Genomic DNA, 25,414 nt, shown 5'->3' with positions numbered 1-25,414 from the left:
AGAAGAATTCATTCTTTAAGACTGATGGAGAAAAAGTGACTATTCAGACTCTTAATCCTATTGTTCTCCTTGACTATGAACATGTTTGACTGTATCCGCTAATGCATGCGTATCAATGGCCAAAAATGAGTTTTATGACACCTAGAATATGTGAAGAGCAGTCATTTTATAGTAAAAGGTACCCCAACCCATGCTGTCTATGCAGACTACATCTCCAAAGATCTGAAACGTCTCACATGAGCACCAGGAGTCTTACTAGTACAGTGACTGCTGGATAGATCCAAAGCCAGCAGCTCTACCTCCTTTGCAGAGCAGCTCTAGATCCTGATTCTAGATACTTCCTGCACGCAATGTTTGGTCTCACTGCAAACCAGAGCTCTGGCTACTGACTGACTCCAAGTACTGCAGGTCATGGAGCTGCGATGGAGGGAAGAGACAGCAGTCAGACTCCAAGACTGCATGCTTCAAGATGAGTTCATGCAGGTAAGGTAACCTGAGATGTTAAAAAAAGATAGATATGAAAATAAACATCCTCCTAAGATTTTACGAGTATGTCTATGAAGCAACAGCTTTAGGGTTTTTGTTGTATCATTGAACATCATACAATAACCACTCAACAAGCTTCAGAGCAATCAAATTGGCTCTAGGGAACATGCAGACTGCTGCCACGTGCCTTACAACGAGCAGCTGAGAACACGAGTTGGCCAAACTCTCAAAGCTGATGTTGGCCCAGTACTGTATTGTGCTTAACTAGCCTGAGGAGACATAAGCCTCCTGCTACCAGGTTCTGGAGTTGGCCATTGATTCATCACCTAAACTGCTCTCAAAACAGATTCCACTACTGTTGGAATAAATGGATATAACAGATACTGTCCCAACCAGTAATATTGGTTGAAGCATTCTCATCTGAAGCTTCAAAGCCCCACTAAAGATATGGTGGGGTATGCAGATGATGAAATAAGCATGGGAAGACTACATGACATTACACAGGTATCCAATGTGGGAGAGAGGCAATCTATGATCTAGCCAGTCAATGAAGTAAGCCACGTGAAGGGGTGCTGGGTTTGTACATGCATCTACAGCCTTACTTTTTGTCATCAGCTTCAGTTACAAACAGCTAACAGTTCCTCTCCAGGGGAGCTCTCAACCTAGTCCAAGCATTTAAAAATTCTCTTCTTAAAAACCACGTGTAAGCTCAGATGCTATGAAATGAAGCCTTCTAGATGACAGACCACGCTGCATTTGCAGGTTACATGTTTTCCTATGCAGTGCGACAATTTTCACCAGTTTGTACGGAAAAAGCAGCATATGTTGTAAAGTAATCCTGCACTGTACCCAAATAAAAGACGGGAATGGTTCATCTATGCAGCACCTTGAAAAGGAGGCACCACAGTAATGCTCTACAGAAGATGCCATTCCAACAAACAATTCCTTTCAATTGAGCTACCAGAAAAACTTCACAAACTCCAAGTGTGAAATGGGTTAAACTCCTAGGAACGCAGCAACAACTAGTAGCAAGAACAATTTGGGAGTTGGAGGAAAATACGAATCTCAGATTTGCCTGTTCTGTTCCTGAATTTCAAGGCTCATTTCAATTTTAATTTGGATTTTGTAATGTTGACTAAATGACTTCTGCACCAGTCATAAGACAAAATGTCAGGAAAAGAATATTTAAGCAAACAATTAGCACGCTCATTTCTGCCACTGATAGATTTATCCTTTTCTCCAGAGAATCAAATGGAGCTTTGAGTTCATTTTATTTGTTCACTTGTTACTGAAGTGTGACAACCTCTAGGATAAAGTTTGGTAACTCCCGGTAGGTCTCTATAATGTGACTCACTCGTTATTGCAAACGCCTTATCCAACAAATCAGAGAATGTTTTCTGTGTACATAAAGTTATATAAGCTTTTAAATTCTGAAGTTTGCGTGAAATTCATGCACATATCTCCTGGATGCCTGCAAGCAGTTTCACGTCCCCTCCTGACCTGCTGGGAAGCAGCCTCAGCACTAAGGCACGCTGCGGCACGGCCTGAAGACACGGAGACTCACCTGGCCTCAGACGGGCACGAACAGGCAAGCTGGTTTCACTGCAAACATCATCGGTTTTGGTAACACCGTGTGGCTGCAGTTCTTTTCTTTGCCATGCCAGAAGCAGCAGCAGACTGATCTACCAAGCAAGTCTGATCTGAGTCACAAAGAGTCTTCAGACATGCATCAGGACAGCAGAAGGCAGGTTGATACTTCACTTTATATTGCATCCCAGCATCATTTTTAAGAGGGATCATTTTAAAATCAAACCTTCACGACCATGTTCTCAACTGAACAACGTCACTAAGCTCAGCACTTCCTCCAACACGTGCACTGTCAGTACAGATATATGACTGCTACCACTGAAGGAATCTGTGGTTTTGACCAAAGGACCCTCAGCAGATTGAAGAGGTGGTGTAGGTGCTTTCAAAGGCTGCAATAAATGAAGCACTTGCCATGGTTTCCGGAATGAGTTTAGCCCCCAAGATGTCCAGTGTGTACTTCTGAATCATGGACCTTGTCCCCTTCTTTCCTTGCCAACAACCTCAGAAATCACAGACTAGAGTACACTTGCAGAATACCCACAAAAAAAGTAAGACACCATGGACATCAAGCCCAACAGACCTAACAGGAAAGTCCTGGACTGCTGCGTGCTGTGCCAGTTTCAGAAAGGCTCAATTTGGAGGCGTTGCTGTGAACTTCAGGCACATGCTTCGAGGAAATGCCTGACCCTTGCCTGTGCATTTGAATACTGCACTCAATTCACGTGCTAAAGATAATCTTGTAGCTTAAGCTCAAAGAAGCTGCCCAACTCCACCCTAAACATGTCATGTATTCACACAAATGGACTCTTTCTGAGTCACTGCAGGTTTTCGATAGAGCGAAGTACTTACCCTGGATAATCTATTAAGGTAGGACCTTGCTTTCAGCTGGAAAACATGAATTCACTTCCAAAAAGGCATACTGCCTTCTTGGTCATTAATATCACATCATTCTCCTAAGCTGAGTGACAAGGCAGGCAAGTCACCCAGATCTGAGGAAGCATGAAAGGCTACCTCTACAGAGAGATATTTGGAAAAGAGAAATCACTGCTCCAGTTACTGCAGCAAAAAAAAAAATCAATATTTCACTGGACAAGGATGGTCTCCAAAGCAGTCCTGCTTAGACACCAAGTATATTAGCAAAATTGAATGATGCTGATAAAGAAGCCACATGTGACCCTGAACTGTAAGTGCATCAGGGCTGTGCAGAGATTTTAAGGGGTGAGGGAACAGTTGAAAATCAAAACAAAGCTGTTGACATAGCAACAGGAGCCCTTTTCATGTTGTGTGCTGTGAAGCAGAATCATTAGTTTTGTGGCCTTTCAACAACAAATGGAAGGCTACAGTGTTCAAAGCCAGAGTACGACACCGTTCTGTAATGCTGTAGATGGTGCAAGATTTTTAAATAGCATGCAAAACCTTCTAGGCAAGGGCAAAACCATCTTGGAAGGCCAACCACATTCTTGGGAAGCGTTCTGGTGCAGCAGCATTGTACAAGTAGGGAAGGGAATGAGGAAGAGAAAGAACAGGCAAGAAATGCACAAACAGGAGAAAGGTAAAAGCCTCAGCACTAGGGAGAGACTTCCCCAGCGCAGAGGGTCTTGAACTCTGAGGCTGTAATTTTAGGTAAGCATTAAAGTCAACATAAATCAACACTGTCCTGTGTTTTCCCAGGTCAGTTCACCTGAACCCATGCTGTCAACAGTTTATGACAATGCAGTGAGACCTGACCACGGTTAAAACTCACTCAACGAAGCCATTAATCTCTGAATATGTCATAGCTGTTCTGCTGCACCTCTCCATCTGCCTGTACTGCTTCCACTTGTTTGGGAAAGTCTTGGAGAGCAGGCGGTCTCTGTCTCACATCTGCGCAGCGCTGAGCAGCCCCTCTCACCCCCAAACCAACCTACCAGATTTGTGGGTCCTACAGGGAAAAAAATAGCATTCAATAAGACACATCCAGTGTAAGAACTTGGGAATCTGAAGTTTTGATGATCTGATCTCTGCATAATATATGGGAAATAAAAGGTCAGTGGTAGCTGCTGACAGTATCACAGCACACCGGCATAAAGCATTGCTACTACCAAGAGCTATGCTTAGCTCATCGAGTTCGCAGACAGTCTGATCTCACCCGGGCTGCATAACTTGACCATTCAAGCTGCAAACTGCATGTATTTGCAGCCCCCCCCCCCCTTTTTTTTTTTTAAAGAGGGGAAACGGTATGGCTAGAAAATATATAGGTTGAGGGCATCAGTGCTGCTGCTGAGGCAGAACAATAACAACTTCGGTCATGATTTATATAGCTAATTTCAGGATAAAGCTCTATCTATTTTTAAAAAGAAAAGACCACAAAATTACCTGATTTTGTATTCGGCAGTGATTACAGTTTATACTGCACAATGTTTCAACTCAGTAAGCATGCAAATAGAATATTTTATTGAAGTAACAGACAAAAAGGATCTTTTCTTCTTTATATGCCCTCTCCACTGCAACAGATTTTATCAAGTTGCAGTCAGATGTGATAGCTTTCTTCTAACCTGAAGTGCCTGTCGAATTTTAGGAGAATTATTTCCTAAACCAAATATTCATTTCTCTCCTTTTTAGGCTCCACTTCCAGTTTATTGCTCATTTGTTCTGTTTTAAGCCACAAAAATGATCTTTTGGTCATCTAAAAGCTTTCAGAGCAAAGAGCCCAAAGAAGAAACATCTATCACCGATATTAGATGGTAATCCTGGGATTTGCTTCTATAGTAGCAACTAAAGCAGCATTTTCCATTCATCGAACTTGAAGCCCAGCCAGTACTTCATGCTAAAGGAGCATTCCCCACATGGCAGCACAGCGTTAACACTTTTGACCACAGCTGTATCTAAACCAGAGCCCCACAGCGACTGAAGCAGAGGCTTCCACCACGAAACCCACAGTTACAAGAGATTTCAGTTCCAACCCACATCAAGCCCTTCTCAGGAGATTTTAAAACTGGCACTTCACCTTCTGCTGCTGCTGCTAATAAAGGGCAGGGACCTGCCCAGGAACTCAGCATGGGGAAATAGATGACCATTTCAACAGGCTGCTGCATCAGCTCACTTAATTGGTACCACGTGTTGGTAGACCTTCAGAAATTTTGGAGAAATACAAAGATACTTAAAGGGAATTCTTCCAAAATTGGAAGAAGTCTGGAAGTACAAAGCTACCTCTCTGCATATTTTACCCAAGCACAACAGTATAGCAACACTGGCAGAAGTCAGCCAAGAATCAACATTTTACTAACAAATGAGAAGGGATCATCCATAAACTGAGACAAGGTAGAAAGCATCTTAAGATAATGATCCTGTTTTTATCGAGAACACAAGAGGGGAACCAGCACAGAGATTCAAGGAGAAAGCTGGTCTAGTTGAAGCATCTGATTACGAAAACTGACTTCAAAGAGGCATCCTGAATAGATAGACACAAGTGGGCACGATGCTTTTGTCAAGGGCAGAGCAGAACATTTCATTAATCAAGGTGTAGAAGAACAAGGCCTTACAAAAAGGGATTGCAGCTGTAGGGAAAGTTGAAGACAGACCCTCCAAGAAGATAAAAGCAGGAAATGAAAATTGAGAAAAAAATCAGGGGCATAGTATCTAAAGATTATCGTTGAAAAATTCTAGACTTGCAGTCAAAATCGCATTGCTAAAACAAGGTATGCTAACTTGCAACCTATCCTGCATACAGAGAAAGGGGTACTGACGTATGTCCATTTAGTAATTTAATAATGGTGTATTAAGACATTTACTTCCTCCTCCTATCTCTGAAATACTAAGTACCAATAATTCCCCACACCAACCATTTCATCAATTGTTTCTCTCAAGTCTTAAGCTCCAAGAATTCATACACACAAAGACATAGTGCATATACACACAGATATAGCAGTAAGTTCCATCAAGTCAACAAATAGAACAAGGCGCATACACAGGAGCAGTACTGCTGCTTAAAGACTGCACAAAACTCTGCTGTGAGTGCAGTGTTAGGAAATCTCGGCTCCTTTATCGCTGGATAAAGCACTGAGAAAGTAGTTGACATTCTCAGAGCTGGAACTTCAATGAGCAAGCCCAGGCAAAGACAAGCCGACTTTCTAAAACTGCCGATTATTGTGGTCAATGAATTGGTGTTTAGTGTTTCGTACTGCTCATCTTTATTCCTATAGATGCTAACAGGAACCTCCAAATTCATGTGCCCAAAGTATCTTTTTTTTTTTTTAATACTGCTTAAAGAAACCAGCTTTTACCCTTTATGAATGTTAGAGCTCACATAACAATTCACACTATTTACAAGTTATATCACTTCTTTCCATAGACTGAATGAAGATCATTTGAAACTGATGGAGGAGAAAAAACCTGTCTCTACCATAACACATTAAACAGGACAGTGCCTACTTTCATACTCTACACAGAACAAAATAAACTCTTTTTTGCCCTGAATTTTTTAGTTCAGAAATAAAACCACCTTTTAAGACCCCAGGATTTTTAATTTCACATGCTATTTTTTCACGTGTTTATGGCTGAAAGATCAATTACAATTCCTTTGTGGGAAATCATTCCCATCAGTTCAATTACTTCATGTAATTGTTTCAGCAATCACAGTTAAATATCCATTTTAATTTTTATTTAAGAACTTAATTACCAAGCATCAAGCAGATGTAAACACTTTTTAAAAATTTTATCTGCTGTCTCCCTCCTACATGTTCTTCCCCAGTGCAAGTCCCGTTTTACCATCAGCATTCTCTAAACCTCAAAAACGCACATGTAGTCATCTAAAACTTCCCGCTAACCCGTGGCACTCACTGATGCCTCTTTCCCAAAATAACTTGTTGAAGACAAGACCATCAAGGTTCCTCAGGCACAAGCATGGCCTGATGGATACAGACACTCCGCTTTCATCTTACGTGCCCTACAGCTCTGAAAACCTTCGCAGATTTATCTGTGCCTTGTCTCCCCTCTGCCTTTCAGGTGGGAAGGAATCCCAGTTACTGATTTATCAGGAAGAATTCTGTTTTGTGGTGCTATTACATATCTATTTTAATCAGCAGCTGATTCATTTGGAGCTGGTGCTCTCATCTTTCCCTAGAGCCTCTCACAGATAGTCCCTTTCATTCAAATGCTGCTAGTAGCTATTGTAATTCAATTCTATTCTTGCATGTAATTCACTAACCTTCAGCGAGATGCCTGTCAAGCAAGTCAATATTTTACACTCCAACTTGAATCCATTTTTGCAGTGTATCAGAATGCAAATTTATTTTTTCTCTCCTAAGAGTCAAAATTTAAGTAGAACCAGACTGGAAATTGGAACATCTAAATGAAATGGCAAACCAGTGGTTGCAAGAATGTGATCAACATATCTCCCGAAGTCCAGAGATAGCTAGTGCCATCAGAGCATCTAGTTACAAGCACATTAAAACTCCCTGAGGAGAAAGGAAATGCAGAGTTGGTTAAACATTTATAATAGGTACCTCTGAGTTTCAGTTTCTGCATGCATAGCACGACAGTCTCCTCCCAAAGTGATATCTGCTCTGCTTTCAAGTCTTTGTATTATCACCAAAACCTATTTAACCTAAGTGAATAAAAGTCTCATCATGCCTTTCCCATTGACTACTTTAAAAAAAACATTAACAGAGATGCTTTGCCCGACTTAGAAAACATCAGCCCATCCACAGGGACTACAGTTGCAGCTATCGGAAACAAGCACCGCCAATCTTTTACAGTATGCCTCAGGTAAAACCAGTTAAAATTCCCAGTATGGTTTTGTAGCTTTCATAAGCAATGCTATAAATCAGAAAGAACAACTACCACCATGTTAACATGTTAACCTAGCTTTAAGACTCACAAAGCTGAGATTTGCCTGGTCACCTTAGTTATCTCAATAAACACACTCTGACTTGCTATTGTGAGCTTTTATCTCTGATAGACTGCAGAACAGAGTTGACACTTGAGTATCATCGATGTCTTCTGGGTGACTGCACACCTGAAGTCCTACTCAGAGGCATTTTAACTGCAAAGACACCTCAATTCTGCTGGGTACAGCAGCCAACCTCAAGTCTCCCGAGGAAGTAAGAAGCTTAAAGCAAGGAAGAAACAGCATTTCTTTCTCAAAAGACTCTTTTACCTACCTGCACAGCCAAAAGCTAGGTGATACCTAGAAGAGGGGCTGAATTTGACACAGCACACATTCGCCTTGGCCTCGATGCTTGCTACTGAATTGTCCAAGTTGGTAGACCACAGCTTCACTAGAGAAACAAAAAGAGAGAAATGAATAAACAAAAACCAAACTTCATTCGAAAGGTATAAAACCTAGTTCCTCCATATGTAAGATTCTGAACAACCTCAGTTACCAAGATGCTAATGATCAGAAAAGGTCAGATTGTAACCAATGGCTAGAGAGCCTTAGAACACTCAGGTACGTACACATCGGCATCTCCCGTGAGTATGGAGAAGGTCCACATCCCACGCAGCTGAGGGCTTCTTCGGAGCAGGTGACTCAATGCATGTTATAATCTTCACATTTAAGACTACAAGACTGCAGATTCATATAACCAAGAGCAGGAAGGCTTATGCCCTTTTTGTTCCTCGTTTCCTAGCCTGGATGTACAGAAGAACTCCATGCTCCAAAGCAGAATTGCTTTGCACAGAATAAATACACCTAATTGTATGCTTAAGCACAGCAAGTAAGAACAACTTGTTTTATTCTCAAGGAACTGGCACAGACAGAAAAGAAATCAGTACGCTAGCTTCCTATGATGATATATTTCCTTAGTACAAAGGACTCTACTGTTTTGTGAGACTACTGTGTGAACATTGATTTAACCACGTTGTGCGGAATGAGCTCTTCCCCCACGTACTGGCCTCATGGCTTCCCAGGAAGACCAACAGAAAATACTAGAGGCTTTTCAAAATTTAGCTTTCCCCACCCTCTACAAAAATTTTGAGCATCATTTAACCTTAAAGATTAAGACTGTTAGGTGCTCCCCACATAACGCACCTTATTTTTGAAAGGTGCAGGTGAAACGCTGCCTTCAGTCCAGGCAAAGGGGCAGCACACTGGCATCAACAGGGTCTGCTACAAAGACTTCAATCAGACAAACGTTATCCCTTCCCCCTCTTCTTGATAAGGGGGTTGTGTAGCACTTGAGCATCATGAACAGCGTGCTGTTGAGTAGGCAGAGCAAGCTAGAGCCAAGGACTGAACACGCAGGAGCTACCCAAAGGCTTAATCCTTTAAACTGCTCCAAGAACTGCTTGGGCTTCTGCAGATCTGTAGCCAACGGGTCCTCTGTCACCTTTTGAAAGAAAGCTCACTTTGGAGGTGAAGGAGCAAGCAAAAACAGCAAAAAGGAGCAGGAATAGTTTCCCCAGTGTTTATAACCTTAATAAATGAATGAGGTAAGTAGCCTGACAGCATGTCCTCCCACCCTCAGAGTGCTCCTCCATGCCTCCTCCTGGCCATTCATTCCCTGGAGCTTTGAAAGAGAAGCAAGGCTTCCACATGGATTACTCAATCATGTTTTAGACAAGGAAAAGGAGGAACATTGGCAGGTTCATTCTAAGGCACCTATTTTTTTTTTAAATAGTATTTCCAGCAACAAAACACAACAAGATTGCGCTATTTCTGACCATACGTAGGAGAATGGCTTCAAGAATGAAGGAAATACATGACTGCTCAGAGTGCACCACTGAATCTTTTTAAAATGCAGCCCTGTTGGCATCTGACAGCTGCCTGGAACCATTATCAAGCTGCACACAGATACCAGAAACACAAACACTGATGCATGCTGTATTTGCATATAACTATTACATAAAATTCAATGAAAACAGCCCCCTACCCTGTTGTTGAATTTTCAGAAATAAATCCATCCTTATTTACCTGAGCTATAATACACCTCTAGCTACGTTTCTAAATGAAACAAACAGCCTTGCAAGCATGGCTTAAGATGATCTCTTCTCCTAAGCGAGACTGGATGATATACCTCCCCAGTGTGTTTTGTGCTGGGGGCGCAGCAGAGAAGCACAGAGCCAGGAAAAAGATAATTTGGCACAGTAGTACAATTTTAGTATTTTGCTTTAATGAACAGCTACCAAGAGATGTCCAGTCTAAGTTGCAGTGGCAGTAGAGGAAATCACGTTTATGAAAGTGACGGTATAGGGAGCAAATAAGGTTGTGATTAGAGGAGGAGGGTGCTGGCAGACAACACTGCCTAAACCTGAGGTGTGCAGGGAGGTTAAACGTTCTCACCGTTCAGAGCAATGTTCTGCCCAAACCTAGGACTGAAAACACACACTTGCCTTGGAGCCTTCCAACTACTTAGATATTTAAAGCTCTGTCCAAAATGGCCAAGTCTCATCTTGACACCACCTCTCCTCTACTAAACAAATAGCCATTCGGTCTCAGTTTTGTGGCAGAAGCTAATTGAGGGCTAAGCTGCAACTGGGCTCATTTTTTGGTTCAAGTCTTCAGGTCATAAGCTCAGCCATTTACCCTGGTGAAGAGACGACCTGTGTGTTCAAAGCCATCATAATATTCGTTACCACTGACAGACACAGATTAGAGTCTGCAGCAATTTCTGTGATCTAACTGCTGTGGGATACGCTAAGCTCCAATTATATCTTAGTCAGTGCCATAAAAAAGGATATATGCGACATCTAACAACGCATAATGAAACTTGTCAAGTTTTACCTGGAACTGTCCATTATTTTTTCAAAAAGAACTGACAGGTTAATAAAGCATAATTCATAAGGGTAGAGTTTATTTGCTGTAGCTTTTAGCAATTTTCGCTGAGGTCGAAGCAGTAATTATACAACACACAGATGTCTTTAACACTTAGAATTGTGTAGATGAGGCAAACAACCATCTGAGACCGACTATTTCTAAAACGCACGTTCCCAGAGTGTATGTCTCCTAGTATTTGTATGTCTCCTAGTATTGCTGTTACTGACAGATACACCTCTGTGGCCAAGTGTCCTCCCCTCACCAAAAAAATAAGATGATGCCTCTTAAAAAAAACCTCCCCCCCCCCCACTTTAAAAAGCGTCTATCTTTTCAATATTCTTTTTTTTGGGGTTGGCGCTTTATACCAAACACATCAGTTTATAAATTGATCTTCCATAGCTCAGTTCTGCACCCCAACACCGACAGAGAGGTGGAAGCCTGCACTGCAATAGCCGAAGGGGTCGATGTACCCAGCTGGCACACTGATGGGAAGGGCAGGAGCACGGTGTAAACTCAGGACTGTTAGCAGGCAATGACTTCACAGCATCCCTCCTTATCCACACAAAGCAGAAGACAGTCAGGTATCTTGGTTGCCACTTCAACTATCAGCATCATCTTGACCTTTTGAGGCACTCCCTGTTGAATACGACGACCCTCAAATCTCCAGGAAATTATTGAACTGCTATTAGCCAGGAAACGAACAGAAAGTTCAGCCCGATATTTTAAGAGCAGTTTAAGCAGCAGAAGCTGAACGAGCTAACTATCTTTGAAAATGAAGCACCAAACCCCTGAACGTCCTCAAAGCTGGGGAGCAGACCCTGACCTGCAGCTCTCAGCAATGTTGCACTCTTTCACGAAGCCAGCTCAGCGACTGTATTCATGGGTAATGTGAAAAATAGCTGCAGGACTGGCACCTGTGGTCTCATTTACCAAGGCTGCACTGAAATAGCATTCTCCTTTTTGCAACGCAATAGACACCTGCATTCCTCCTTGCCACGAGTCAAGAAAAAGTAACCTCTCACTGCGGCTCTGAGCCCTCGGGTGCTCCTGTTCTCCACCTCTCCATTTTGCCCTGGTAAGAGTGAAGGGACCACAGCTAACAAGCAACATAAAACCAAGACTCTTCCTTCAGTTTCTCAATGTTGCCTGCATTTCCATATGTTTCAGAGAGCTTCAAAGACATCAGAAGAGGGAATAGGTGCTTGATGGCTCCAGAATTGGTCACTGCCCCAGGGGAGATTGAAAGTCTACCCACAAGGCATTAGGTAACATCTTGCTCTCACTATCTCGTGTCCTAACTTCACCCTGGCCATCAAGCTGCATTCCTGGTCTGGAATAGAGAGCAACACCGGATTAAGAAACAGCTGCAAGCCTGCACTAGCTCCAGCACTACCCCAGCCCTTTGATACTGATTGTATGCCTTCATAGAACTAAGCCTTCTCTGCTGAAATAGCACAACTTCACCCTTTCCTCCTTATGGGAGAAATCATAGCTCCTGCCATTACCAGTTACATAAAGGAACTGAAAGTAAGACCACGCACTTTCCCCAGACTGCTCATAGCACAAGTAAACATTTTAATTTTGCTCACTGCTGTCAGGTGGGCATACGCTTTGGATCTCCAGGGACATACTCAACCACCTTTGCCCCTTTAAAAGGGAAGGGGCTGACAACCATAGATAAAAGTGAGGTTTTCATGCACGCAGTTATTTCAAATACAATAATGCTTCTATGCTCCCATTATCTGCTATTAAAGTACAAAGATCTTTAACAAATAAACATCCAGAATTATCTTCAACTAATGAGCATGATGCAAGACCCAAGAAGACCCAAGGATGTTGTTTCCAACTATATCAGAAGCATTTTATCCCTCGTGACACTCCATTCATTAGCACCCCCTTTGCTGTGTATGAGCCCTGGCAGAGACTGTTCTGAAGCCCTGATGATAGGATTATTAATCTAAAAGCTCCTTTCCTAATACATGCCTACTGAGCACACTGAGTGCTTTAAAAATTAGCCTCTAACTTGAAAAGACTGAGAAGAGACAGGCAGATACACAGGCATGCAGGAAGAACTGGCAAGGCTGTCACTTTTTTGCTGGCTTGTCCTGATCACTTGACAAGAAAATTTTATGCCCATGCTTTCCAGGGAAGCGTGGAGAGATAAGCTCCAATTGCTCTGGTCACACCAATATCTATCAACATTGAAATTTCTTGTTAGAAAGCCCAGTGCAGCCTCATACAAACAGAGAAGTGAAAGAACAGGAAGGGTACACAGCTCTTATATTTCCCACCAGACACTGTACCTGGCCAAACACATCCTTAATGTATATTCAGAGCTGGCCAGAACAAAATTAAGCACTCATTAAGGTAAGCAAAAAGAAAAATATAAAGTTAAGCAGACGTAAAAGTTAAGACAACTTATAAACGTGAGGAAGAAGTAGCACCTAACTCTTTCAGCGTGATGACTGAGATGGAAGTTGGACTCCAGAGTCAGTTTGATTTAGTTTGATTTGGGTGTTTGCTGCTATTGCTCTGTACCTTAAAGACTTAAAAGCTGTGCTTATTTCAAACACTCACAGAACTCCATTCATCTCCAGTGTGCTTATTATGTATGCAAATCACAGGCAAACCACGGTAGAAGGAAAGGATAAAATGTTCTAGGCCAATTCTACTCACCAAAACCCCGGTGTACCTTCAAAAGACCTTCATGGATTGAAATGTGAGTTATGTCGATTTGCAAATGTTACTTCAGTCATTTCCAAGTAAATGCTACACTTTTAGAAACTATTACTGAAAAAGTGAACTGTTAAACTGGAGACAAGAGCTCTGCTTGTAGCTGGCTTTGCGGGACAACCTGTTAACATGCTAATAAGTGTGTGTCTACCTGGAAGATAAGCTTTTTCAAATGCATAGCATGGGGGGGCAGGAAACTGATGGAAAGGCTGATAATTCACAAGGTGAATGTTCACTCACTGCATTTAAGCACAGAGAAAACTCTCCACTTCAACCAGGAGGCAAGTGTATCAAAAACATCTAAAAAGCACCTTAAATATAAAATAATCATTAAAGCAACATTGTAAATGAAATTACCAATGACATGAAGAATGTCAAATGTATTTGAAGAATACTAATGCAGTTTTCTTTTGAAACAGAATTTAAAAGCATTCTGCACAGGAAAGGTTTTCAAGGTTTAATGGTTATATAAAATTTATCATTTCAAAGCAGACCATGAACAGCTCTGTCCAGAGCTGTATTAGCCCACCTAGGAGAGCTCATCCCCAAGGACTATGAAAGGGACTCTACAGCTCTTGCTGCTCAATAACTAAATTTGATCTCGTAAACACATTACAGATAAAATCTTGTTCATTAGAGATGAAGAACATTACATATTCTTCAGTGCTGTCTTTATTAGTTTCCTAACAGCTTCTTTGGAAAGGAAGATTTTCCTACCAGTATGTTGGGAAAGGGCTGCCTTAAAGGCTCTCCAAAAGCCCTTTGACAAATGGGCCCTGGAGCACAGAAGTTGAGAGCCGGTCCCAGCACTCCCATTCAGTCCACAGCCCAGCTCCATTAAACTCTGAGAAACACCCCACACATCGTGAAAGCAAGAGGCTTCCTATCGTGCACAACCTTTAACATTGAAAACTACAGGTAAAAATACAACTTCTGCTGATTAACTTCTGATTTTTCACTGAAAACTGATTTTTTGAAATAGAAATACACACTGCTCTTTTGAAAGGCCCCAAGGCTTTAACTCAACAAGCTTAACTAATGTTAAAACACATTTTGCTTTGTTTAGTGATTTGGAAAATGCTAGAGAGCATACAACCTGAAAATTGTGAACATCACACCAAGAAATCTTAATCCAAACAAAGCCTCCCTTTCTCTAAGTTCTGAACAGTTGGGGAATACTTTGACACGTTACCACATCAACTACAATACTAAAGGCAGCTGAGGAATCAGCTACTTGAAATATCACATTTTTATTCCTCAAAGGGAATACACAAAGCATAAACCTTCTGCACAGAGATAGGAGAAAAATACCTTTTGCATCATCAGAGCCTGAAGCCAATAGTTTTGGGTCCATCAAGTTAAAGTCAACGCTCCAGCACCTTTTCTCATGTTCCTATTTAGAGAAAAAAGAAATATTGCAAGGTAGTGAGTTGTAATCTGATAAAATAGTAAAAGAAAAATGCACGTTTGGTATAAATCGTCAGGAGATTTCTGGCCAGAAAACTTTAGTATATTTAGCAGTTTCTCAAGAAAAGCCTTTTCTCCGAGACAGACCAACATTTGTATGGCATGCTAGACATACCATGACAGACATCCCCAAAACACAGAAGAGCTGTACTTGCTATGCTGGCATATCCCACGTGGAAGCAAACCACTGCATTGAATAAGCCTTCGTACAGGCCAGCAAGACAGTAACACGAAAAGCTCACCAGGACAAAGTCACTAAAGGATTTCTAATACATGTGAAGCAGATGTCACTGCGTATGCCTTTAACTATGCAAATCCAAATACAAAAATTCCAGTGATCTGATAGGAAGCAAAATTAGTTTGTTTTAACACAAGCAACAGCTGGTTCTACCTAGTCTCATTATTCAGTCTTAAAGAAATGCAAAATGCATTTGTGAGGAAAACAGACAAGATTTTGTCCAGTATAATTTGTTTTTAATTGAGATACGCAGAGGATTAATGAAAACAAGCATTATGGATGGCTAAAACACAATGAAAAAGTAAACAAAGCCTTAAGTAGGAATTAAAACTTAATTGAACTGTCAAGAAAGGAGAACTAAAGGCTAGCCTGCAGTTCATTGCCACTGACCAGTTTCAATGCAGTATTCTACCTACAGGAGACCCTGCAGCACTTCCAATCTCTCCCTGAATGGGCTGTCTTTTCTTCCAGCAGCCTCCTTGGTCTGATCACAAGGCTCTCAGATGCCATTAAAACAGAAAACAGGGTTCAAACCACATGAAAAGACAAAATGCCAGAAAGTTCTCATTAAACAGGTCTCACTGCTGAGCTCAGTCCACTTGTGTGCACACTGCTCTGCTGAGCGCAGAACTGTATCAGGAAGTCTTCTGCCTACTGGTCCCTTCTGCCAGACTTACCAGTTACACCTGCATCTTGCTCTTCTGCTTTACAAGCACCTGCAACAGCAAATCACTGCAGGATTTTACAAAAGGCTTTTGACAAAGACAGAGATGGAACAGGTATGGAGAGAGAAAAAGAGGTTTCTAAAGAAAGGCAAGACAAAAGTTCAAGAAACTCATTTCTCCCTGTACAGATACCCTACCTAGGAGCAGCAGCAAAAAAACATCAACTGCCTCATGCCTGTAACAAGAAGATATAGGTGACTCCCTTAGAGGACTACAGCTCCATAAAGCTGTATGGATGAGCTATTTGCCAAACAGAAACAGAATCTATTTTGCCTTGTGAAGCTTATAAGCCTACTGCTGAACAAAAAGCTGCATCTCAGCCCTAACACTGCTCCCCTGACATGGTCTATAGCACAGAAAAGTGTTGCTCACTGGCTGTACATTACCTGGTAGACCTTGGATCTTTGTCCTGTGAACCCATCCCACAGGATGACGGTGCCTTCATAGTCGCTGCTGGCTAGCAGGTTCTTGTGGTAACTACTCCAGCTGATACAGCTAAAAAAAGAGACACAGTCAGTCTTACCTTAAATCATACCTTACAACACAAATCATGCTTGCAATATGTCAGTCTCTGCACAACACGCAACAAGGGATGATCTTGAAGGTCTTTTCCAGCTTAGATGATTCTATGATCTGGTCAGTCACCTCACCGAAACATTTGAGAAGTGCCAAAACCAAAACCCATCGGAAACATAGCAAACCTTCCGCCATGAGCTAAAAGAAAAGCTTTACTTGCTTGAGTGATGTCACTTGCTCCAATACGAAATACTAGGATTTGGTTGGTTTTGTTTTATTTTTTCTTAAGATACATCTATCTCTAATACTGCTATTGTTCTGCTGCTTGAATTCCACAAAAACTCTCACAGAGAGCTCAGGGTTTGATGACTTAGTCTCTTGCCAAGAGCTACTACTTTTATTATTACCACAAAGATAACTACTTGCCTAACAGAAGCTATATATGCAAAACATACAGCTGCATGGAGGACAAACCAACCCCTCTCCCTACAACACACTCAACAGTGAACACATACCTACACGGACAATGAAAGCCCGTGACTTCTGACAAAGTACTTCCAGCTATCTGCACACGAGGGGAAGCCCCCTTCCAATCCAGAAAGAAACAGCAGTTTAGGAGATGTTTCTTACCAGGAAGGATATTGCATGGCTTATATTTTAAACTGAATTAAGTGGCTATGTAAAACTAAGTGATAATTCCACTGACAAACTCTAACTGCTAGCAGACAAAACAAGCGCAACAATACTGCCAAGTCACATTCATACTGTTCTGGCACTATGCCTCCACTCTGCCTCCTGAAAATGTGACAGAGGTAAGCAAATTTGTAATACTTGTTCACCAATTTTTGGACCATCTGGCACAAAAGCACGCCAGTTGGTATCAACTGTGATGCATGTAGCAGAAACTGAACTGACAGAGCCAATTCGCGCAGGTCATCAAACAGCTCTGACACAGTTAACTAGATTATGGCAGCCTTAAGGCCAAGTTTTAACCAACAATAAAGCTAGAAGTCCACGTTCCTGTAACTTTTTAGTAATCCTTCGATTAGTGCAGCCACGCTTTGAAGTGCGATGTAGATACATGGAATCGCTAAGGCGCATTTTCACCTTGGCAGATTCTTGGTTCCACTAAACACTTGCATCCTGTTTTCCTTAGGAATCAGGCACTTGCAGAGGGGAAAGTCCTTTTCCTTTGTTAAGGCAGTTTAAAAATATAAACACTATTGTTCTTTGATTAGCTGAATAACTACAAGCAGCTCTGGTGTCCTATTCCTAACCACGCTCTAGCTTATAACTTTATAACTACAGGGGGACTATGAATACCAACCGCAGTCACAGCTGAACGCTACATTGCTGTGGCACAAACAAGTGTCTTTGATGTTCTGGAGCAGCCAAGTAATGGGAGGCAAGAAACACAACTGGTTTCTAAGAGAAATTTGAAGAGAGATATTTGAAGAGAGATGTGAAAAAAATAACACGCTGTTGGTGTTTGTATCAACAGGAAACTTCACCGAGTAATCCAAAAGACTTCCAGCTCTGAGACGCTCTGTCTGTAAAAGTTACTCCAACTTAAAACAAAATCAAGGCATCCAACAGTCCCATTTTTCCACGAATTTCTCGCACCCCTGTGTGATGCTTGGAAAATGCTTTTAGGACCTTCCTTCCCCAGTGCATCCCTGGGAGCTTCCTTTATGGAACACAGCCACACTTCTCCCTGTGCCCACACCTCCCCATAGCTCACACACTTGCACACTTTCTCCTAACAGCCTCTACTGTTTTTCCTAACAGCCTCTATTGCTTTTAAAGCTTTGCTTTCTAAAGTTTGAAAGTTTTACTTACCCAATACAAATCTTTACCTTGTACCACCAGCTGAAGAGAGCTGAGGTGATACAGTTTAGGCAGTGCTTTTCCTGGTTTCACATCTTCCAGAATAAGTCATTAATTAGAAAGTGTTAGTGTCATCTCACCTTGCAAGCTCAAGGTTGTCCCCAGAGTTATCACTAGGAACCTATCATTATGTTGATGCTACTACCTTTAGGTGCCCACAGAAAAGCAGGTCTTGAGTCTGCGATTTACTGGAAGCCTCGCTCAGAGGCTCAAGGGGCTCCCTGAGGACAGGTGCAGGTGGCAGGCACTGCTCGCCGGGACTGGGAGATGAAGGCTGCAGCAGTCCAGAGATAACCACATCTGACATCTGCAGCCTCCGTCCCAGGTGGGACAGCTGACCACTGATGGAAGGAGAAGTGGTTCAGAGCCCTACAGCTACAGCACAAGGCCCTGGGCTGGGAGCAGCCTCCAAGTAATAGCAGGGGGTAGACAATGCACCAGACATTTATCTGCTTAAACCTGTTCCCCTGCCACCTCACCTCCACTCAAGTCAGGGCTTCAAGGAGACAGCTGAAAAAAGAAATACCTAAGTTCAGCCATAGACAAGCAGAAAGAATACAGCACAGGGCCAAATCCCAGAAAATGCACTCCTCTGTCCAGACAGCAGTGAGAGCACGTCAGGCAGGCAGCACCAGCAGGCGGAGAGAAGGGCAGATGTGCTGAGGCCTGGCTGGTTAGGGGAGCTGTGCTAGGGGAGCACGAGAGCCCCATCTGACCTGCAAGAGAGAGCTAGGAAATGCAAAATAAACTACGCAGAGGGTAATAGTATCACCGGATCTTGCAAAACAAAAAGTCAGCCCTAATGATGAAAATTCAGAACTACTAAGTGTGTAAAAAAACCCTACAGTGTAACAGTGCTGTTTGAGACATGCTAGATCTAAGGATGTAAGTAATGTCAGGTTTATAGGGAGAAGTAATACGTTATCAGATCAATCAATACCGATGGAGAAAAATGAAGGCTTTCTGTGCCCAAAAGCACATTTATTAGATATAGTGCAGCAAGACCAAGCTGTGTGTTCTGCACCATCTAAGCCTGGTGGTGTTAACAAGGGGTTAATGCTCACTTGGAAAGCATTTGTAGGTAGAGTGAGACAGGGAAAACGGGAACTGACAGGTGAAAAATGTTTGGGGATTTGCAGCGACTAAGTGGTTCAATTAACACCTTTTAAGTCACACACACCATAAATCTTTCATTTTTAAGGAATATGATTAAAGGATCATAATAAGACAAAACCAATCCTGTTCTACCTCTCTGCTTTAATTCTCCCCTCATCACCTGACTCTCTGCAAAGTCTGAAGTTAGTAATGCTCTCCCTGACACTGCAGTACTTGAGCTTCTTTATAATTAAAGCCTCAAAAGTAACTTTTTGTAGAGCACAATTCAGGGTTGGATCAGACAGAGGGGGGCTCCCTCTCCAGGTAAAGGACACTTTTTACCTAATCATTCACCCTATTAAAATAACGAACAAGCTGTTCTGCACACACCTACCCTGACTGCCCCGTGGTCGTATTCTCTGGCATCTGTGATGGTACAGAGCTGGATAAAAGAACAGCTGGCCTGTGGTTGGGACATTGCAGTGCTTCTCTTTAATGGGGCTTCTCTGGGATGTACAGAGGGGCTGGATGGTATTGCAGCGTTCCCTTCTGTGGGGGGCACAGATCTCACTTCCATGCCCAACGCAGGGGATTTTGGTGAAACTTGCAAAGCCTTTACCTTTTTGGGTTCTAGTAAGATGTTGTCAGGGGTAACAAACTGGATAAAACTCGAAAGTGTATAGGTGAGCAGGATGGAGACAGGGAAAGGAAAAGGTGAAGGGAGATGTACCAAAAATGCAGCTTCCTCAGTCCTCAGATGAGTTAAGCACCAAAACCCCAGAACACATAAAAAAACCTCTTGCACACAACCTTTGGATGGCCTGCAGCCACACACAGGGTTAAAAAATGAAATATGGATGCCATGAGGTATGATACAAGGGATAGTTACCTAAGGTTGAGACAATGCGTAATAAAAAGGGGTTGTTGCATAATAAAAAGGGATTGTGCAAGGTCAACTTTTATTTTAAACACTAGTAACCATCCTTTTCAGTTTTTGCTTTGTTCTTTAATCCAGAAACAGTGCAACAGCTGCACCCCAGCCATCTACCTTGCTCTAATTTATGACAGCTTTCTTTCCTAGGAGATTAGCTGGGGAAAACACTACGAGCAGGTCTCACTGTTTCAGCAGTGGGTGATTAGCTTTCATTCTCCTAACCTCATCATCGGATCTGGACACACGGCAATCCTGACCCCAGGAAGATTTCTGTTCATCTGGTTCAGTGACACGAGGGGGCTGGCTCAGTTAGTGCTGTCAGTCGTGCTGCTGTTCCTTCCATGAACCAGTGCTTTTATGGCTGAAAGGTCTCAAATCCAGGATCAAGTTAGCAGGTGTCAACAGCCCCTCTGGCAAGTGACCTAAACAGAGTTAAAGCTTTTAATAAGGCACAAACTGCTGTGGTCTGACATGCTTCTGGGTGCCAAAGGCTTGGGATCCAGTCTATTACCATGAGTCAACTGATGCCCAGTCATTTTATAACAGAAATGCTTTTAAGGGAATGATCCATCCACGTAACAATGCTAACCAAGTACTTCAGAGACGTACAGAATTACACCATCACAACAAGTGTTTAAAGACACTTTTTTTCATAATCAATCCAAAGAAAGCCTTTTGTAGGGTTAAGAGAAATAGTTCTACAGAAAGCCTACTTCATTTCACTCCAAAATGAGGCAGCTACTCTGGAAGCTGGAATTAATAGAAGTTGAGAGCAGATTTTTTATAGCCTGTTTAGTGTTATGTTTTCTGCAGTGGAAATTCAGATGTCCAACAACTATTTGTGAAGTTTTTCAGCATAAAGAGTTCATACCTCTCCAAACAGCAGACCAAGCTGAAAAGCGTCATGCTGAGTTTTTGACTAATTTAAAACTTAATGTTGGGAAGCGAGTGACATTTTAAAAACTGACAGCAATGTGCCCATGAACTGCTATTAGGCTAGAGCAATCACACATTTGATTTACTGACACCAAAAAACGAGAACAATAAAATACTACCAGCCTGCTAAAAAAGAGACCTTCTGATGCTTTGCTTTTACTGCAGTTGACTAAACAGATGCAGCTGATTTGGGAGGTTTGTGGTAACATCTATCACTGAAGTACAGGTGCTGCAAACACACACAGCAGTGAGCATGCAGAATATTAAACACTTATTTCGAAGGCGTGTTTACCTAACCGCACTTGCACATCACCTATTGTGGATTAACAAGGCCTAAAGCTTATTTCTTTTACCTGAACACTAGCTTTCCTGTTTTGTTTTTTTTCTTCCCTCCTGCAACCTATGGCAAAGCAACAATTCTGCTTCTTGAATAAATCCCAGGAGAGCAGCCGCTCGCTGTTCACCCTGTCCCTCTTTTCTCCTACCACCCCCTGCTCTGGGGGGAGCTGCAGATTATCGCCTGCCACAGCCAGGGACGCCGCAAATCACAATTAGCTCACAGGGTGCTGTTTATAGCTCCTACACAATGCCAGGATTTGCTTCTTGTGCCGAAGCTATGAATCTGTAAATGGGATTTTTATGAGGATTTGTGTGTCAGCTTGTGTTTTTCCTGGAAGCTTCTGCCTCTGTCAACCCCGGGGGACGCGGCGCGCATTTACCAGAACACTGACACACCAACTTCCTCCCCATTCTTAAAAATAAAGATCAGAAAGCTCAGCAGATGATGAAAAAGGAAGGTATTTAAGAAGCTGGTGGGTGTAGAGAGGGGGCTGGAAAAGGGGAAGAAAGGCTCGGATACAGCTCCAGGCAAGCCTGCAGCCCAGCACCGCCCGTGCAAAACCAGAGCCTGCAGCAGGCTCCGTGCTGGGTGGTGCCAGCAGTGGCCAGGCATGGGCTTCCCCGCAGCTGCGTCAGGACAGCAGGCTCGCTCCCAGCCCTCCAGTGCTCTCACGGACACCCGTCAGCACCGCTGCTCCCTCAAAAAGCAGAGTCACCGACATAAGCGCTAGCGCTTTGTGCTCCAGCATCACCGCCTCAGAGGAGGTTAACCGGGATCCACGCAGGGTGAGCTTCCCCTGACGCCTGTCGGGAAAGCAAAGCCACCTGCAGAGAGGGAAGGGACCCTACAAGCCGTGCCGGTGTCACGTGCCAGCTATGATAGAGCATGTCACCAGATCCCAGATGTGCACTGTCCCCACGTCTCTGCCACAGCTTGGTCCCACCAGAGCAGGACGTGCCTGGGACAGGCTGAGCATCCTCGGCTGCCTATAAAGCACCACACTGGTGGCTAACACTGTCTTGAGCAAGCTCATTTTGTTTTTTAAATGTCCTCCTAAAAAGAGCCAAAACACGCAGCTTTCCACAAGGCAATCCTATGAAAAATGGGTTTTTATATGGCAGCATGCTGGGGCCCCAAAAGTCCAACCGAGATCTTTAGCAGAATCTGCAAGAGATAGCGGGCAGGAGATGTACCACCCATGTAACACTGCAAAAATACACCTGTCCCTGGCATCAGGACAGACATTAGCAAGTAGTCAGAATAAGCCTTTGGAAGATCCTGTACCTCCACCCAAATTAAGATCAAACAGCTTTAAGCCAAGGCTTTCTACAAGCAGGCTCCACTTGCTCAGTTTTTACTACAACCCAGGCACATTTTCAGCATAGTGCAATATTCTCTAACACAATTACTGTCTTCCTATATAACTTTTCCCTCAAGCTACACCACCTCAGAATAGCAAATTATTACACTGTTTTACACTGTGACAGCGAGCCACAGGACCAGTGACTGGCAGCACAGCTAATGGATATAGCAAGGATGCATTTGAGTGACAGCCTCACTTTATTTGTCAAAACCAAAAGCACCCACATGCAGAAGGAAGGTTGATATAATGTGAAGGTGCCAATGGAAAAAAAAAGCATTTCCTGGGAGGAATGAGAGAAACTAGAGCAAGGAAACGAAGAGGACCTTGTCCACCTCCGCTGAGGCAGACTGTCAGAGGACAATACATGTAGCATCATATATATATTTATATGTATATATGCATGAAATTTGAGAAAGAAAATTGAGAAAGAGAAGAAGCGTTGAACGCAAGCAGTGTCTTGTCTGGAGTGCAAAGCTGACAGGAGTAACACCACTGGATGTGGTGATGCAGCTCTGCGCACCAGCGGCTGCTGGGGAAGGCAGAACAAACAATTACCTAACGCCTGGCAGGGCTGTCAGGGCAGATTCCTATCAAATGCGAAGCAGCAAGTTCGGAAGTAGACTCAGACGGATGGAAATACGAAGTTCACATTATTTTCCCTTTCTAATTAAGGCCAGAGGTATTAATCGACTGCTACATTGTTCTATTATTCTGCTCTTCTCTTCAGAAGAATGAAGCTGAACAGCATGAACTCTAACTATATTTGCTCAAAAAAAGTGGAGTGTTTCACAAGTCCAGCAAAACACAAGCTCCATCAGCAGTATGGCTTATCAATACAAGTTCCTCTCATACTGTTTATGTCCATCTCCTTACAGGCAATAAGTCAGAGTGGGAAATGACAGTTCAAAGAGACTGGCATAAATACCAACATCGTGAAAAGAGAGCAGGTAAGAATGAAGAAATCCAGTAGTTGATTAGAAAAGGCTCATTCTAAGCAAAAGGGTGCATTTAAATAAACAAACAGTATACAAACACACAGGTGCACAGGGAGAGAGCCTATTGCATTTGTATGCTGCCTAGTCCATAATGAACACCTTCACTCAAAACGACAAATCTGGAAAACTAGTCCCTAAGTAGCTGCATTTACATCATTTCCTCCATAAAATATACACACATACAATAATCAACATAACCAACACAAGCGTGATTGATCTATCTTATGGAAAGTATCAACTACAAAACTATTCTTTTATGCTATAAAGCACACTTGCAAACATTATTCTTGTTGTACACCATTTTATTTTAGTAGAAGCTGGACTTACATAAATCTGTTGCTTACACTTTTGCAGGTGCTTTACTGTTTTAAAAATGTGGAGTACTGAGTAAAAACAAACGACTTCAGGAGTGCTGAAGACTTCTATTATAGCAGTGAATTGGTTTGATTGCCTATATTATTTAGCTTTGAACTTTAATTGAATTTCTGAATTAGGATTTTTTTAAGTTACGTTAGTTGGATTCTTTCAATAGAAGTTCTGAGATGGTCTATAATTTCTTTGACTTAAGTCATCTAAAAAGATCAGAAAACTGGTTGATGATAACGATAGGAGCATAAAGCCAAAAATCAAGCAAGGGCTCTTCCCAAAAGCTCAATATGATGAGGTTCAAACAGTACTTCAAGCAGATATAAATTCATAGGCAGAAGGTGCACATGAAGCACGTTTCTTGAGGACTAGCAGCTTCTTGGCACAATGGAAAGGATCCAGTCAACGAAGAGAACAGAGCATGAAAGAACTGGTGGCTCTTACAAAGAACTGGGGACAAAAGCTATCTTTAGATAATCTCAGTCATTACCTGTAGCAAATCCACTACTCCGGTTTTACTCTGCTTTTAACTAAGTGGGTATCCAAAAGCATTTACAAGGAACATGAAGACAGTTCACTACCATACGCCCCTTTTACTGCCTGAACACCTGGGCCTGCTGTTCCCTTGGATGAACCTGGCATACCCAAGTAACAATCCTTTGTGCCACTGCCACCTTGTCCCACTCAGAACTCAAAACAAGTTCTCTACAAGCTCCTGCTTTCCACCCTTCCCTTCCAAACATTACTGCAGTGGATGAAGAAAGCAAAACAGCCACTAGACAAAAATAGAAAAGGCAATTTGAGTGTAAATGTAAAGTCAACACCTACCTGATTTTGGAATTACAGGTCATTTCATTCTCAGGGTAGTGAATATCCACTGCATCCTGAATGACTGTACCATACTCATAGACTTTAATCTTCTTTGTTACCCCAGCGATGGCAAAGTAGTCACAGTCCCGGTCAAACTCAATACTAGGAAAAAAAAAGCACAGATTGAGAACCATGCCACATA

General features: G+C 42.5%; 1 protein-coding gene across 6 annotated transcripts in view; it reads right to left on the bottom strand.

Moving 5' to 3' along the window:
- COP1 (COP1 E3 ubiquitin ligase) overlaps positions 1-25,414 on the bottom strand; it is a 129,305-nt gene that overhangs the window by 48,936 nt on the left and 54,955 nt on the right. For 5 of the 6 annotated variants that reach the window (XR_010833380.1, XR_010833381.1, XR_010833382.1 and 2 more), the window contains exons 12-15: positions 25,231-25,374; positions 16,357-16,465; positions 14,852-14,933; positions 8,214-8,330 (exon numbers count right to left, since the gene is read on the bottom strand). Coding sequence is in view for 1 of the 6 variants with exons in the window: in XM_048073338.2 (XP_047929295.2) it covers positions 8,214-8,330; positions 14,852-14,933; positions 16,357-16,465; positions 25,231-25,374 (452 nt within the window). In the remaining 5 variants the exon portion in view is untranslated. The remainder of the gene's footprint in view (positions 1-8,213; positions 8,331-14,851; positions 14,934-16,356; positions 16,466-25,230; positions 25,375-25,414) is intronic. The other variant, XR_010833383.1, reaches the window with a different exon arrangement.

Source organism: Anser cygnoides, chromosome 8 (assembly GCF_040182565.1).
Source record: "Anser cygnoides isolate HZ-2024a breed goose chromosome 8, Taihu_goose_T2T_genome, whole genome shotgun sequence".
NCBI classification, from domain to species: domain Eukaryota; kingdom Metazoa; phylum Chordata; class Aves; order Anseriformes; family Anatidae; genus Anser; species Anser cygnoides.
The sequence above is the reverse complement of the archived record's forward strand: the minus strand, read 5'-3'. Positions and strand labels throughout refer to the sequence as shown.